Source organism: Castor canadensis, chromosome 7, assembly GCF_047511655.1.
Source record: "Castor canadensis chromosome 7, mCasCan1.hap1v2, whole genome shotgun sequence".
Classification (NCBI taxonomy): Eukaryota; Metazoa; Chordata; class Mammalia; order Rodentia; family Castoridae; genus Castor; species Castor canadensis.
The window spans coordinates 63,603,690-63,619,125 of NC_133392.1; the positions used below are offsets into that span (position 1 = coordinate 63,603,690).

The 15,436-nt window shown below is 52.4% G+C and overlaps 1 protein-coding gene across 2 annotated transcripts; it reads left to right on the forward strand.

Annotated features, from left to right (window-relative positions):
• The first annotated feature begins 415 nt into the window (after window positions 1-415).
• Zswim8 (zinc finger SWIM-type containing 8) lies at window positions 416-15,334 on the forward strand. Of its 2 annotated transcripts, XM_020174440.2 has the most exons (26): window positions 416-959; window positions 2,933-3,086; window positions 3,336-3,430; window positions 3,597-3,769; window positions 3,943-4,050; window positions 4,142-4,223; window positions 4,359-4,479; window positions 4,880-5,081; window positions 5,312-5,487; window positions 5,875-6,868; window positions 7,621-7,752; window positions 7,892-8,071; window positions 8,171-8,354; window positions 8,565-8,663; window positions 9,364-9,488; window positions 9,910-10,150; window positions 10,247-10,405; window positions 10,512-10,740; window positions 10,904-11,193; window positions 11,325-11,548; window positions 12,823-13,311; window positions 13,550-13,709; window positions 13,832-14,008; window positions 14,172-14,291; window positions 14,546-14,724; window positions 14,860-15,198. In XM_020174440.2, exons 1-26 carry the CDS (start codon window positions 752-754, stop codon window positions 15,061-15,063), a joined length of 5,505 nt encoding a protein of 1,834 aa, XP_020030029.2. In that variant the 5' UTR covers window positions 416-751; the 3' UTR covers window positions 15,064-15,198. The 2 variants fall into 2 exon arrangements, with proteins under 2 accessions (XP_020030029.2, XP_073935261.1); XM_074079160.1 differs by lacking the exons at window positions 416-959; window positions 2,933-3,086; window positions 3,336-3,430 and having other exon boundaries at window positions 3,708-3,845; window positions 14,614-14,724; window positions 14,860-15,334.
• The last annotated feature ends 102 nt before the right edge of the window (window positions 15,335-15,436 follow it).

The window sequence follows — 15,436 nt, forward strand, 5'->3', positions numbered from 1 at the left end:
AAGGCTGTACTGACAAAAAGAACAGCCATTTCCTGAAATCAAATATCTTCTTTCCTGGTGCTTCTCCAGTTAGATCCTGTGAAGTTAGCCAGATTGAAGTCTTCTGGACTACAATCCCCACAAGGTGATGCGGCCCCAGGGCCTATCCCGAGTCGGGACAAAAACTGTCCAATGGTTCCTGCGCTATCTCGTGACAGCCTACAGTTCCCGACATGCACGCAGCTGTTTATTCCTGAGGGACGTTATGGATACCAAGTTATCACTGAAATCCGTAGTTGTTTCGTGTCCCTTTGGAGGTTGGCTTCCTCTTATGGTGCCTGAGGGTGTGCTCAGGTGAATGCGCGAAATGCAGCAACGAAACAAACATGTCCCCTACACCCGCCCGTACCGCGTCCAGTTCAGGAGCGCGTGAGGGCGGAAGTGGTGATGGCCGGCGCGGCCGGAAGTTCAGATCAGCTGATGGGGGAGGCGGCACCGCAGCCTCTTAGAGGCCCCGGCCGCCCAGAGCTTCGTCCGGGCCCTGAGTCTCGAAGACTGGCCACAATCCCTGCTCGCCCCTCGCTGTTGGGCGAGGCCCGGTCCCATATCGCTCCCAGGCCTGAGATCCTAGTCCGGCACGGCCGCCCTGAGCGCCCCCGCTACCCCCAGCCCCGGCTCGCCCCTCAGGCCCCGGGCTTCCCCTCAGTCCCCGGCCGGCGGCCCAGGCCCCGGATCCGCGGGGGGGGACCCGGCCCCGGGGGGTGCGGGCCCCATGGAGCTGATGTTCGCTGAGTGGGAGGACGGAGAGCGCTTCTCCTTCGAGGATTCCGACCGCTTTGAGGAGGATTCGCTCTGCTCCTTCATCTCCGAGGCCGAGAGCCTTTGCCAGAACTGGCGGGGATGGCGCAAACAGTCAGCGGGGCCCAATTCCCCTACAGGCGGCGGGGGCGGAGGTGGCAGTGGCGGTACCCGAACGCGAGGTGAGGGGAGCGGCGGGCCCGCTCGGGCCTGGCTCGGGAGCTGTCTGGGACTGGGAGCTGTCCCAGCATTGAAGGGTTCAGGACTCGCGTTCCTGGCCTTCCCGAGGTTGGGCCGGCGTCTCCACAGCAGTTTCTGTGTGTGTTGTTTCGTGTGCATTTTGTGCGCGTTGTGGCAGGGAAATTCTGTGTTGTACACAAAGATCCTTTTGTCGTTCCTTTGCCTTAGAGATGGAGTAAGGGAGAAGAATTCGTTCTCTGACTCGTGAATACTTAACTGAGTTCAGCTTTGGGCAAACCAGAAGGTAGTCGGGAAGAGAATGTGGGTAGGGGGCGAATTGTGAAGAAGTGATCATTAGCGTGGATTGCAAAGTAGATTGGGAGCTTCTTGCTTCGGGGTGTTCATCTCTGATCCCAGCTGCCCAAGAAGGGATCCCACAAAGAGGAAAGTGGAAGTGAACAGGCCTATGGGAAGAGATTCCGGAGCCTATAGGGTTAGAGCAGAAGTTTGCTCCTGACCATTTGGAACATCTGTGAGAAGCCAAGGCTGCCGCTAGTGCTGGGAGCCCTAGATTTCCATCTCTGAGGCCCGGTCAAGATTGTAGTTGTCTCTAGGCGCTCCTCAAACACTTTCCCTAGCTTTTGCTGTGTTTCTTTCATTCTTGGGTCTTTCAGTGAAATAGCAGATGAGTACTGTAAAGACTTTTCTTTCGTTAGAGGCAATGGAAAGGAGCGTGAAGATGTGAAGCTCAACAGGCTCAGGTCTCTCCCATCTTTCCTTGCCTTGCTCACGCAGTTTTTGTCCTGGGCCTCAGGGGAGCTAGTTTTCTTCAGCAGTTGAAGAATTCTACTCACATCATTCCCCAAGAGTTCTTTTCCAAGCTGCTCTGCAGAGATTTCTTGTGCCTCTTTGGGACAGAGAAAAATTTATGTGTGTCAGTTTTTAGGAGTGGTGGTATTCAGCCTCATTTATATACACACAACACACACCATAAGCAGTTTCTCTGTATGTTTTCTATGGCCTTCCTACTATGATATGTGCTTGTGTGGGTGGCCTTGGGGCTTAGAGCTCCCTCACTTTGGAGGAAGTAACTGAAGCCATGGTGGTGAAGATTTTCAACATGTTGGTATCTTAACCTTCTTGGCTAGGTTAAAGATCTGTTGTTGAATGGTCATGTCATTTCCGCTCCACCCCTTTGACAGCTACCTTCAGTTGCTTACTTGTAAAATAAAGGGGTTAAGTTTTTAAAAGATTTTTTTCAGTTCTCTGATTTTCTGAACTGTCTTATCTGACTGGCTATTTGGTGAGATGTGCAATCTTTGTTGCTATTGTTGCTTTTTGATTAAAACAGTATGGAAAACTTTCTTGAGTGGTAACTCCAGGTAATGCCAGGAGTGGCAGCTAGGTTTTCTGGGATAACTGTCTCCTCATGAGGGCATCCAGTGGGGAAGTCAGCATTTAGGTATGCCAGAGGCAGTGCAACTTCTTTTGCTTCCTGAGGTCCCCACTTCACTCTTCTGGGTTCTGGCCCATCTTTCCACCTCAGATGAGGGCCTGCACTCATCTAGAGAAAAGGGGATATTGAAAAGGCAATCAGAAGTGAAATGCCAGAGGAGTGATAGTAACAATGTAATATGAATCTAAAGTGCTGGGGTATGTGAGAAAATTGATGCTAAGCCCTGTAAGCAAGTTACCTGCTAGAGTTCTGGAACATAGTTGTCTGCCCAGGAGTTTCCTGGAGTCTCCCTGGTATTTTCTGTTCTGGGCTGAGGTAGTAGGCTGTAGGCTGGGAACTGCCCAGTTCCCTTCACCCAGAAATAGTTTAAGGGTTAGTGAATTCTGACAGGAAGGTCCCTGGGATTTTCATCAAGGTTTCCTTTCTTTCATAGTGAAGAGGGGGCCCAGGATGTGGCACTGACATTAGTGCCAAGTATTATGGTCCTTTTAATTTCCCCTTTTCTCTTTATTTCTAAAGATGGACTGGTGATCCCATTAGTGGAGCTGTCAGCAAAGCAGGTGGCATTTCACATCCCGTTTGAAGTGGTGGAAAAAGTTTACCCTCCAGTGCCTGAGCAGCTCCAGCTCCGAATTGCTTTTTGGAGCTTCCCTGAGAATGAAGAGGACATTCGGTGAGGCCAGAGGACTGGGTGGGGAGTAGGGTCCTGATATCCCACACTGGTTGATGGGTTTTCCATAGAAGAAAGGAGATGCTATATTTGGGACTGTACTGAGAGGAAGATGAAGGGAGGAGGGAGTGCCTAGGATTTTCCCCAAGAAGTAATGGCGATGGGAGAGAGTGCCTAAGGCGTTGCAGTCTCTGACAGGGTCTGTGGAAGGTTGTTTGCTAGGTTCTGGCTATGTCCTGTTTTCCCCACTAGGCTTTATTCATGCCTGGCCAATGGCAGTGCAGATGAATTCCAGCGAGGGGATCAGCTGTTTCGCATGAGGGCTGTGAAGGACCCACTGCAGATAGGTAAGGGTCTTATCATGCCCTGTAGCAGCCTTGTTCTTTCCATCACCTGTTATAAATTAAGGACCATTGCAAGAAGGTGGAGTGGGTTGTTGCATAACTACAGGGTCGAGAGCAGAGACCCAGGTCTTGATGGCTCTTCCTGACCATGATCATATATCTCTCCTAGGGTTCCACCTGAGTGCTACTGTGGTGCCACCACAGATGGTCCCTCCCAAAGGGGCCTACAACGTGGCTGTGATGTTTGATCGCTGCCGGGTCACTTCCTGCAGCTGTACCTGTGGGGCTGGGGCCAAATGGTGCACCCATGTCGTGGCACTCTGTCTCTTCCGCATCCACAACGTGAGGCACTCCCAATTTATCCTGGCCCTATCCTACGCTCCATCCCCCCCTTCTCTGCTGCATGCCTGGCCACAATGTGAGCCCCCTCGCCTCCCCTATTCTGCCCGTCTGTCCCTAGTTCCAACTTTAGAAAGCCTTTTCTCAGATGGTTCCATTTCTCTTTGTCCCTTCAGGCTTCTGCAGTCTGCCTGAGGGCCCCAGTCTCAGAGTCCCTCTCTCGGCTACAGAGGGACCAGTTACAGAAGTTTGCTCAGTATCTCATCAGTGAGCTCCCTCAGCAGGTAAGTGAGGCTGGCACACACTCCCACGGCTTGCTCCAGTCTTCCTATTAGGCCCAGACCTAATAGGGTTCACCTGTCCCTTTCTCCTCAGATCCTCCCCACAGCCCAGCGTCTCTTGGATGAACTCTTGTCCTCTCAGTCAACAGCCATCAATACAGTGTGTGGAGCCCCAGGTGAGTGCAGTGAGCAAGAAGGGCAGTAGGAAGAAAGCAAGCTGGCAGTACAGAGTGCCACTTACTAAAGCGTCCCTATTTTCAGGCAAATCCAAGCCCCTATCAACAGATGACTTATCGCTCATTATTCCCCAGACCCCACAGCAGGGCCCTCAGCTTCTGATCAGAGCACTTGGTATTTGGATGAGTCGACACTCACTGACAACATCAAGAAGACATTGCATAAGTTCTGTGGTCCCTCCCCAGTGGTCTTCAGGTAAGTTAGATCTCTGCATACCAAGTCTGTGGTGGATGGGGAACATCCTTAGGCTGCTGACCTATCCTTTGTTCTATTAATGCCTGTGTCCTGTACCTTCTCTTCCCCGTACTGGAACAGTGCCTGACACACAGATGTCACTGAAGAATCAATGGATGATGATGATCTCATATAGTCACAGATTGGTCTGTTCTTATTTAGGTAGCGCAAGAGTCATTTTTCTTCCTTTGTCAGATCAGGAAATTGAGATAGAGAATGATTACGAATTTTTGTCGTGCTCATTCTTTTCCCCTTTCTGTATTTTAAGTCAAAGCTCTGTATTTTGGGTCAAAGCTCTGCTGAACTTTTATCCACTTCATTCAGCCCCATCTTAGTCACTGTCTTCTCCACTATTTTACAGTGATGTCAACTCTATGTATCTGTCTTCCACGGAGCCCCCAGCTGCTGCTGAATGGGCATGTCTGTTGCGCCCTCTGAGGGGCCGTGAGCCAGAGGGTGTCTGGAACCTGCTTAGCATCGTGCGGGAAATGTTCAAGCGGAGGGATAGCAATGCTGCCCCCTTGCTGGAAATCCTCACTGACCAGTGCCTCACCTATGAACAGGTGATCCCCTGGAATAGGGAGCTGCATGGTGGTTCCTTCTCTACCCGCTTCAATTTCTTTTTTTTTTTGGTGGTACTGGAGTTTCAACTCAGGGCTTCATGCTTGCTAGGCAGGCGCTTGAGCCACACTTCGAGCCCTTTATTTTTTTTCTTACAGGGACACCGGGAAGGGGAGAGATGTTCAGACTTTCTGAGCTATCAGGCGCATCTTACAGCCCTCTTTATCTCCAGATAACAGGTTGGTGGTACAGTGTGCGCACCTCAGCTTCACACAGCAGCGCCAGCGGGCACACAGGCCGTAGCAATGGGCAGTCAGAGGTGGCAGCCCATGCATGTGCGAGCATGTGTGACGAGATGGTCACACTGTGGAGGCTGGCTGTGCTGGACCCTGCCCTCAGCCCACAGCGGTGAGTCTTCCCCCATACTCACCATCACTGCACTGACTGGGCCAGCCCAGGACAGATTGAGCCCTCTTACCCTTTTACACAGGAACGTACCATTATTCTCACCATTGGGAAATAGGAGGTGCTGAGCACTGGGGTTACCAGGGATTTAAGAATCCTGTTTCTGAGAAGTTTTCTTCCTTCCCTTTCCTAAATAGTACCCACTTTCCAAAATTCCTGACTGCTGCACTGATGTCTGTGAGACTGGCTCAAGAAGTACCTTTCCTATGTCCTTTCCTAGTGCCTTTTTGTGGGGTGTATTCCTACTCCATCCCCTCCTTTCTCCTCTTTGTGCAGTCTGCTGGGTGGTCTCACCAGTAGAAGTAGCCTCTTGCCCTTTTGTTCCCACAGTCGACGGGAGCTGTGTGCACAGCTGCGCCAGTGGCAAATGAAGGTGATTGAGAATGTAAAGCGGGGACAGCACAAGAAGACCCTGGAGCGGCTTTTCCCTGGCTTCCGACCAGCAGTGGAGGCCTGCTACTTTAACTGGGAAGAGGCTTACCCACTCCCTGGTGTCACTTATAGTGGCACTGACCGGAAATTGGCCCTGTGCTGGGCCCGGGCTCTGCCCCCTCGGCCAGGAGCCTCCCGCTCTGGGGGCCTAGAGGAGTCCCGGGACCGGCCCCGACCTCTTCCTACTGAGCCAGCTGTGCGGCCCAAGGAGCCTGGGGCCAAGCGCAAGGGATTGGGTGAGGGGGTCTCATCCTCACAGCGGGGTCCCCGCCGCCTCTCTGCTGAAGGGGGAGATAAAGCTCTGCATAAGATGGGTCCAAGTGGGGGAAAAGCCAAGGCACTGGGTGGGGCTGGTAGTGGGGGTAAGGGCTCAGCAAGCAGTGGCAGCAAGCGACGGCTGAGCAGTGAAGACAGCTCTTTGGAGCCAGATCTGGCAGAAATGAGCCTGGATGACAGTAGCCTGGCCCTGGGTGCAGAGGCCAGCACCTTTGGTGGATTCCCTGAGAGCCTTCCACACTGTCCTCCCCCTGGTGGCTCTCGAGTTCCTGCTACCTTCCTTCCTGAGCCACCAGATACTTATGAGGAAGATGCTGGCGTGTACTTCTCAGAAGGGCCTGAGCCTCACACAGCCTCCATTGGGCCTCCCAGTCTACTCCCTGGGGAGGTCTGTCCCCGGGACGACCTCCCTTCCACAGATGAGAGTGGCAATGGGCTTCCTAAAACCAAAGAGGCATCCCCTGCAGTTGGAGAGGAGGATGATGACTACCAGGCATATTACCTGAATGCCCAAGATGGGGCTGGGGGCGAGGAGGAGAAGGCCGAGGGCGGGGCTGGGGAGGAGCACGACCTGTTTGCTGGGCTGAAGCCACTGGAACAAGAGAGCCGCATGGAGGTAAGGAGACTCGGGATTGATGGAGGGAGGGCTGGGTGTTCCTTAGCCAGTGTTGGGGAGGGGGCACTCTGGGTTTAGTTGAAAGTGTCAGAATTGTTAGCATAACTGTTAGAGTCCTGTAGCAGGATTCTAACTGGCCTCCCCATTTCAGTTCATTCTCTTCACTGCTTCCACGTTGATCTTTTTTGAAATGTCTGGTTGTGTCACTGACGCTTAAAATTCTTCAGGGGTTTTCCATTCCCTTAGGATAAAATGAAGGTCCTTGCATGACCTGTGAGGCTCCATTCTGACTGATCTTTGCCAGCTTCTCCCAGTTTTCACTGGCTACTCTGTCTCTCAGCTTCCATGCTGTTGACTCATTCCTTAAGCCTTCCATGCTCCCTCTTGCCTCCATACTTTTGCACTGATTAGCCTGAATGCTTTTCCCTCACTTAGCCTGGTTGACTCCTGTTCTTCCTTCAGATCTCAGAGACCTTAAATAAGACCATTTCCTCTAGGAAGTCTTCTCTCATCGTGCCCCAAGTCCCAATGAGCCATCCTACTGTGACCTTTCCTAGTTATGGCTGGCATCTTACTAGCTTGTGTGTTGTGTCTGTCTGTAGTCAGGCTGAGTTTGTGTGGTAGACCCAGGACCAGCACAGGGCTGAGCATACAGCAAGCACTCAAGGAATGTGTGCTACACAGTCAGCATGATGTCCTGGCCCCCTGCAAATTAGGGCTTCAACTTGTCTGGTCCCATGTCGTTTCTCCAGGTGTTATTTGCCTGTGCTGAGGCCCTACATGCACATGGCTATAGCAGTGAGGCCTCCCGCCTCACTGTGGAGCTTGCCCAGGACCTGCTAGCCAACCCACCCGACCTCAAGGTAGAGCCGCCCCCTGCCAAGGTGAGAGAGACCTCCTTTCTCTGCCTTCCTGGTTCCTATTTACCCCTGTTCCTGTACCCTACCCCAAGTGAGAGTATCGTTCACCTCTACTGAGGTGAATCAGACTCATTTGCCTGCCTCCTTGTGCTTGTTACTCCAGGGCAAGAAGAACAAGGTATCCACAAGCCGGCAGACCTGGGTGGCTACTAACACCCTGACCAAGGCAGCCTTCCTGTTGACAGTGCTAAGTGAGCGCCCAGAGCACCACAACCTGGCCTTCCGAGTCGGCATGTTTGCCTTGGAGCTACAACGACCTCCGGCTTCTACCAAAGCCTTGGAGGTTCAGAGATTCTATTTTAGCCTGTACCTGAGTTTTCTTAGACCCTTGCACCTTGCTCTCCATTGCAATATAGGTTTGAATTTCTTCCTGTGCCCTCAGGTGAAGCTGGCATACCAGGAGTCTGAGGTGGCTGCCCTGCTCAAGAAAATCCCTCTGGGTCCCAGTGAGATGAGTACCATGCGATGCCGGGCAGAGGAGCTTCGGGAAGGCACACTCTGTGACTATCGGCCTGTGTTGCCCCTCATGTTGGCCAGTTTCATCTTTGACGTTCTCTGTGCTCCAGGTATGGGGCCTGCCTCTATAGTAAGTGAGGAAACAGAGTGGGGGTTAGCTTTTTCTTAGGAAAAAACAAGAGCCTCAAGGCTCTGTCTGAATCACCTTTAGGACCCATCAGGCAGCTTCATGGGTAGGTCTGGGATGGTGAGGGTCTTGGATTCCCTTGCATTCTTTCCTATGGTTGTTCTGTCTGCCTGATTTCCCAACTTTCACGCAGTGGTTTCTCCTACGGGTTCCCGGCCTCCAAGTCGCAACTGGAATAATGAGATGCCTGGAGATGAGGAGCTGGGATTTGAAGCGGCAGTTGCTGCTTTGGGTGAGTCTGTCAGTTTCTTGAGCATTTCCATGAGCTTAGCATGGACCAGGCCTTGAGCAGGGCATGAAACCTGGGCTCTGTTCCTGAGGGGTGGTAATGGGAGTTAGGATGACAGCTGTGAGCCAACTAGTGTCTTTGAGACAGTCAGGAATTCAGAATAAGCACATGTCGGTGTTATAAGGGCAGCAAAACAAAAATCTAGGGGAAGGCTTGAGGGTGGTGACAGAGTATGGAATGTGGGTTAAAAGAAGGTTAAGTTCTAGACAGGGGAACACCATGAATAAAGACTCAGCTGTATCCAGGTGTGGTGGCACATATCCATTGTCCCAGCTACTCAGGAATCTGAGGCAGGAAGATTGCTGGAGCCTGGGAATTCAAGGCCAGCCTGGGCAGAGATACCTGATCTCTTAACAAATTAAATACACTCAGCTGTAGTCAATTCCTCATAAGAGTGAGCTGTCCCAGCTTCCCTAAAATGATAGGTGCATGCTGGGTAGGTAGAATGGATCAAGTTATGAAAGTCTTAAAAAGCAAATGGAACTTAGATTGGATATGATAGACATTGGGAAACTTCTATAGGTAATTCAGGTTTGGCCAAGGGAATCCTTACCTCACATGCTGGTGGCTGGTCCTGACCTGTGTGCTTTTGCTGTCTTGGGAGTTATGGTCACTCTTAATCCCTGCAAGGCCCTCCTCACAGGTATGAAGACAACGGTGAGTGAGGCAGAACATCCCCTCCTATGTGAAGGCACACGTCGGGAGAAGGGTGACCTGGCATTAGCGCTTATGATCACTTACAAGGATGACCAGGCCAAGCTCAAGAAGGTAAGGGACTGAGGTACTGGGATGTTGACAGACAGAGAGCAAGCAAATGTTACCACTTTCTCAGAAGTTTCCAATACAATGAGAAAGTACTATTCTGCCCATAGGAGGTATCTTGGGGACTTCTCATAAAGAACAAGAGACCAATGGTTCTTATAGGTGTGCTTGGGCATGAGGTGGAAGAAGAGAAGCAGAGAGCATAAAGTCATTCATTCATTTATTTCAATATTTATTGAATATCAGTGTATTCAGTCTTGAGGTAAGTGTTATGGAGAATACCAAGACATGTAAGCTGGGAGGTTATCCTGTAGTTACAACGGGGGAAAGCTTACTGAGGAGGTAGCATTAGGCTGCTCCAAGGAGAAAGAAGGTAATAGAAGTCAGGAGATAAAGGACGCCCTGTCACTACTTCTCTGTCCTCCAGATCTTGGACAAACTCTTAGACCGAGAGAGCCAGACGCATAAGCCACAGACGCTGAGTTCGTTCTACTCATCTAGCCGCCCAGCTACAGCCAACCAGAGGTCTCCTTCAAAGCATGGGGCCCCGTCTGCCCCAGGGGCCCTACAACCACTGACCTCAGGCTCTGCAGGGCCTGCTCAGCCAGGGAATGTGACAGGGGCTGGGCCAGGCCCCACTGAGGGCTTCACAGAGAAGAATGTGCCTGGTGAGGTGGGGGCACTGGGCAGGGGGTATTAATGGCATACAGCCATGTTGGATACCCTTTCCTGGGCTCACCCCATTGTCCTATTTTGCTACCTAGAATGCTCTCCACATTCTCCCTGTGAGGGTCTTCCGCCTGAGGCAGCTTTGACTCCAAGGCCGGAGGGGAAGGTTCCCAGCCGTCTGGCACTTGGCAGTCGTGGAGGCTACAATGGACGGGGCTGGGGCTCTCCTGGGCGGCCCAAAAAAAAGCACACAGGTACGACGGTCTATGAGATAGCATGGAGGGAAGGATATTCCTGAAGGTTGGATTCTGACTTCAGGAATTCCTGACTCTAAGAGAGACTTGTCTTGGGGGTGGTCAGGCATGGCCAGCATTGACAGCAGTGCCCCTGAAACAACATCGGATAGTTCTCCCACCTTAAGTCGGAGGCCACTTCGAGGGGGCTGGGCTCCCACCTCCTGGGGTCGAGGACAAGACAGTGACAGCATTAGCAGCTCTTCCTCGGACTCCCTGGGCTCCTCGTCTTCCAGTGGGAGTCGCCGGGCCAGTGCCAGTGGAGGGGCCCGGGCAAAGACGGTTGAAGTTGGCAGGTCAGTAGGAAGAAATCCTCCCTGACCTGGCCCACCCCTACAGCCGCACTCCCAGTGTAATCCAACCATTGTTCCCCAACAGCCTCACTTACCCTGGTCTTTCCTAATCTACCTGGATACCCACTTCAAAGATCCCCCAACCCCTACCCAATTGCCCCTTCAGGTACAAGGGCCGCCGCCCCGAGAGTCATGCTCCCCATGTACCCAATCAGCCGTCAGAGGCAGCTGCACACTTCTACTTCGAGCTGGCGAAGACAGTGCTGATCAAGGCAGGGGGCAACAGCAGCACTTCCATTTTCACACATCCATCTTCCTCAGGGGGCCACCAGGGTCCTCACCGCAACCTGCACCTTTGCGCCTTCGAGATCGGGCTTTACGCCCTTGGCCTGCACAACTTTGTTTCTCCCAACTGGCTCTCACGTACTTATTCTTCTCACGTCTCCTGGATTACAGGTAAACCCTTAGTCTTATTTGGGTATAGGAGGGGGTTAACTGAAGATAAGAGCCTTTTCTTGTGGCATTACTGATCTGATAAGAGACATCATTCCCACACCAACCCTTCTGCTTCTCTCCTTTCGAAACAGGGCAGGCAATGGAAATTGGCAGTGCAGCCCTGACTATATTGGTAGAATGCTGGGATGGGCACCTGACACCCCCCGAGGTTGCATCCCTGGCTGATAGAGCATCAAGGGCACGAGACTCCAATATGGTGAGGGCAGCAGCAGAGCTGGCCCTCAGCTGCCTGCCTCATGCCCATGCGTTGAACCCCAATGAAATCCAGCGGGCCTTGGTGCAATGCAAGGAGCAGGTATTTGTGAGAGGTTGGGCATGGGAAAACTTGAAAATCCAGTTCTTTCACTTTTTTTTTTTGAGACAAGGTTTCACTAAGTTGTCTAGGCTGTCCTGCCTCAGCTTCCTAGGTGGGACTACAGGCATGCACTACTGCACCCAGTTTGAAGGATCAGCTCTTGATGTCCATTTCCAGTTTACAAAGTATCTAATTTGTCTTTTCGTGGTGACATTTTACAAGTTGAGTATCTGTTGTCTGAAATGCTTGGGACCAGATAAACTTCAAATTTTGGATTTTTGAGTATTTGCCAATACATACTAGAGTCTAAACAAGAAATTTATTTATACTTCATGGATACCTTATACACATAGCCTGAAGATAATCTTATGTAGTATTTTTTGTGTGTGTGGTGTTGAGGACGGAACCCAGTGCCTTACGCATGTTAGGCAAACAACTGACATCCAATCCCTTGCCCTATACAGTATTTGGAATAATTTTTTTTTAGCAGTGCTGAGGTTTGAACTGTGGGCCTCACACTTGCTAGGCAGGTGCTCTACCTCTTGAGCCACTCCACCAGTCCTTCTTTGTGTTGGGTATTTTCAAGATAGGGTCTCACTTCTGTTGCCCAGGCTGGCCTCAAACTGTATCCTCCTGATTGCTGCCTCCTGAGTAGCTAGGATTACAGGCATGGGCCACCGGTGCCTAGGTATTTGAAATAATTCTGTGCGTGAAACCAACTTTCATGGTATTTTCCATGCGAGGCATTATGTTAGTGCTCAAAAAGTTATTTTGGCTAAGTGTGGTGGCACAAGCTTATAATCTTAGCACTCAGGAGGCTGAGGCAGGGGGATTTTGAGTTCTTGGGCCTTTAGATTAAGGATGTTTAACCTGTAAAATGCTTTGACATCCATCACATCCCTTACATTATAATTTTAAATTTAAGATTATTCCTGTTTTACAGATAAGGAAATAGAGACATGTAGTTTAGGGACCAAGATGATCACCCAGGATGGAAAACTTAGGGAAGGCCTCAAGAGCGATGAGAGCTTAGAATGGGAGGGGACGGTCAAATTAATTTGGAACTTTGACCAGAGGTCTTGACTCCTCTTGGTAAGCAAGTATTTGTTCAGTGTCTGTGTAAAAGACTCACTGCTCTGGATACTAACTCTTGTATACTGACCCTGACCCCTGACGCCCATTATCAGTCAGCCAACTGAGACAGAAATGCCATCTGATGCTGGAACATTCCTGGGATAAGCCTTTCCCTCTAACACTCTGCTCCTCCCTTCCAGGATAACCTGATGTTGGAGAAGGCCTGCATGGCAGTGGAAGAGGCTGCTAAGGGTGGGGGCGTGTACCCTGAAGTACTGTTTGAGGTTGCTCACCAGTGGTTCTGGCTATATGAGCAAACAGCCGGTGGCTCATCCACAGCCCGTGAAGGGGCTACAAGCTGTAGTGCAAGTGGGATCCGGGCAGCTGGGGAGGTTGGGCGGGGGCTGCCTGAGGGCAGGGGAGGCCCAGGGACTGAGCCTGTTACAGTGGCAGCAGCAGCAGTGACAGCAGCAGCCACGGTGGTTCCAGTCATCTCAGTGGGGTCCAGTTTATATCCAGGTCCAGGACTGGGTCACGGTCACTCCCCTGGCCTGCACCCCTACACTGCTTTACAGCCCCACCTGCCCTGCAGCCCTCAGTACCTCACCCACCCAGCTCACCCTGCCCACCCCATGCCTCATATGCCCCGGCCTGCCGTCTTCCCTGTGCCCGGCTCTGCATACCCACAGGTGAGACCAGTGTTCTTGGGAAGGGGGTTGGGGGTGGTGGCACACGGGAGAACACTGGGAGTTTATGGGTTGCAGTGGAGAACTCCATAGTGTAACAGGGTCACCTAGAAGTCCTGGTGTGGTGGTGGGAGCCTGGAAGACTCAGCCCAACTGTAATACAGGGATATCCATTTGTGGGATGAAGGGAGAGAGCTATATCCTAATATAACTTTAGTATCCTCCTTCTCCCTGCCTCTAGGGTGTGCATCCTGCGTTCCTGGGGGCTCAGTACCCTTACTCAGTGACTCCTCCCTCACTTGCTGCCACTGCTGTGTCTTTCCCTGTCCCTTCCATGGCACCCATCACAGTCCATCCCTACCACACAGAACCAGGGCTCCCACTGCCTACCAGTGTGGCCTGTGAGTTGTGGGTACAGGGAGCGGGTGAATGGAGGGGAGGCATACTGAGCTAGGGAGGTAAGGAGGGGCTCTTGACCTTCTTTGGGCTCTGAGGTCTCACTTGGCTCTCATCCTCCCCTCAGTGACCAGTGTCCATCCGGCATCCACGTTTCCTGCCATCCAGGGTGCCTCACTACCTGCTCTGACTACACAGCCCAGTCCTCTGGTGAGCGGGGGTTTCCCACCACCGGAGGAGGAGACGCACAGCCAACCTGTGAATCCACACAGCCTGCACCACCTGCATGCTGCCTACCGTGTTGGTGAGAGGAGGTCCCTTTGTATTCTCCCACTTGCAACTGGTTCAGAGGCTTTTCAGTGGATCTCTCTACTAGCTCTTAGTTTGTTCTCTGTGGGGTCATGTACTAGGTTGGGGAAGAGGGCAAGGAGGATGTACCCCATCACGTGCCCACCCTTACCTCCCAGGAATGCTGGCATTGGAGATGCTGGGCCGCCGAGCACACAACGACCACCCCAACAACTTCTCTCGCTCCCCCCCCTACACTGATGATGTCAAATGGTTGCTGGGGCTGGCAGCAAAGCTGGGTAACACCTCCCCTCCCCAGGACCATTGTCCCCCCCAACTGCTCCCCCTACCTTCCTATCCCAGACCTCCTTCCTAGCTCTTGCTCAGAGTTGAGGCCTTGGTCGGGTATGTGTGCGTGCGCGGGGGGCGGAGGGTTACCTCAGCTCCTGGGGTGGAGGGAGGCTCTCTGCCAGGACAGAGCTGAGATATGTAAGTTGGGTCCCTAGGGCAGAGGTGGCCATCCCCGTCTCATGCCCCTCCCCCTGCCCCCCAGGAGTGAACTACGTGCACCAGTTCTGTGTGGGGGCAGCCAAGGGGGTGCTGAGCCCGTTTGTGCTGCAGGAGATCGTCATGGAGACGCTGCAGCGGCTGAGCCCCGCTCATGCCCACAACCACCTGCGTGCCCCGGCCTTCCACCAACTGGTGCAGCGCTGCCAGCAGGCATACATGCAGGTGACAACCAGGAACTGTGGAGCAGGGTGGGGCACCTCCTGGGCACTTGTGGACCAGAGCCCTTAGCATGTAAGGGAAGAGGAGCCAAGTTCTGTGGTTTGCACTAAGGCTGACCCTCCACACATGCTCCTCCAGTACATCCATCACCGCTTGATTCACCTGACCCCTGCGGACTACGACGACTTTGTGAATGCGATCCGCAGTGCTCGAAGCGCCTTCTGCCTGACACCCATGGGCATGATGCAGTTCAACGACATCCTGCAGAACCTCAAGCGCAGCAAACAGACCAAGGAGTTGTGGCAGCGGGTCTCACTCGAGATGACCACCTTCTCCCCCTGAGTCTGGCCCCCATAGGGCCCTATACAGGGACACAGGCCTGTGGCTATAGGGGCTCTTCAAACAGAGAGAGCGAATCTTGGCTGGACAGACCATCCTCACTCAGTTCCCTGGTAGCCCAGACTGGCAGCTGCTCTTGGACTGTAGCTTGGGGCCAAGCTGTCTCAGACCCTGGAAACCTAGGGCTGGGAGAGACAGCTCTGTCTGGGAGGGGGCGTTGGGTGGCCTCTGGTATTTATTTGGCATTTATAAATATATAAACTTTTTTACTCTAGTCTGCTGGGCCTTTCCCTTCTTTCTTTTCTTGTGCAGTTGAACTTTGAGCTGAGAGGAAAACATCTGATCCTTGCTTTATTCTAGGTTTTTATCTCCAGTG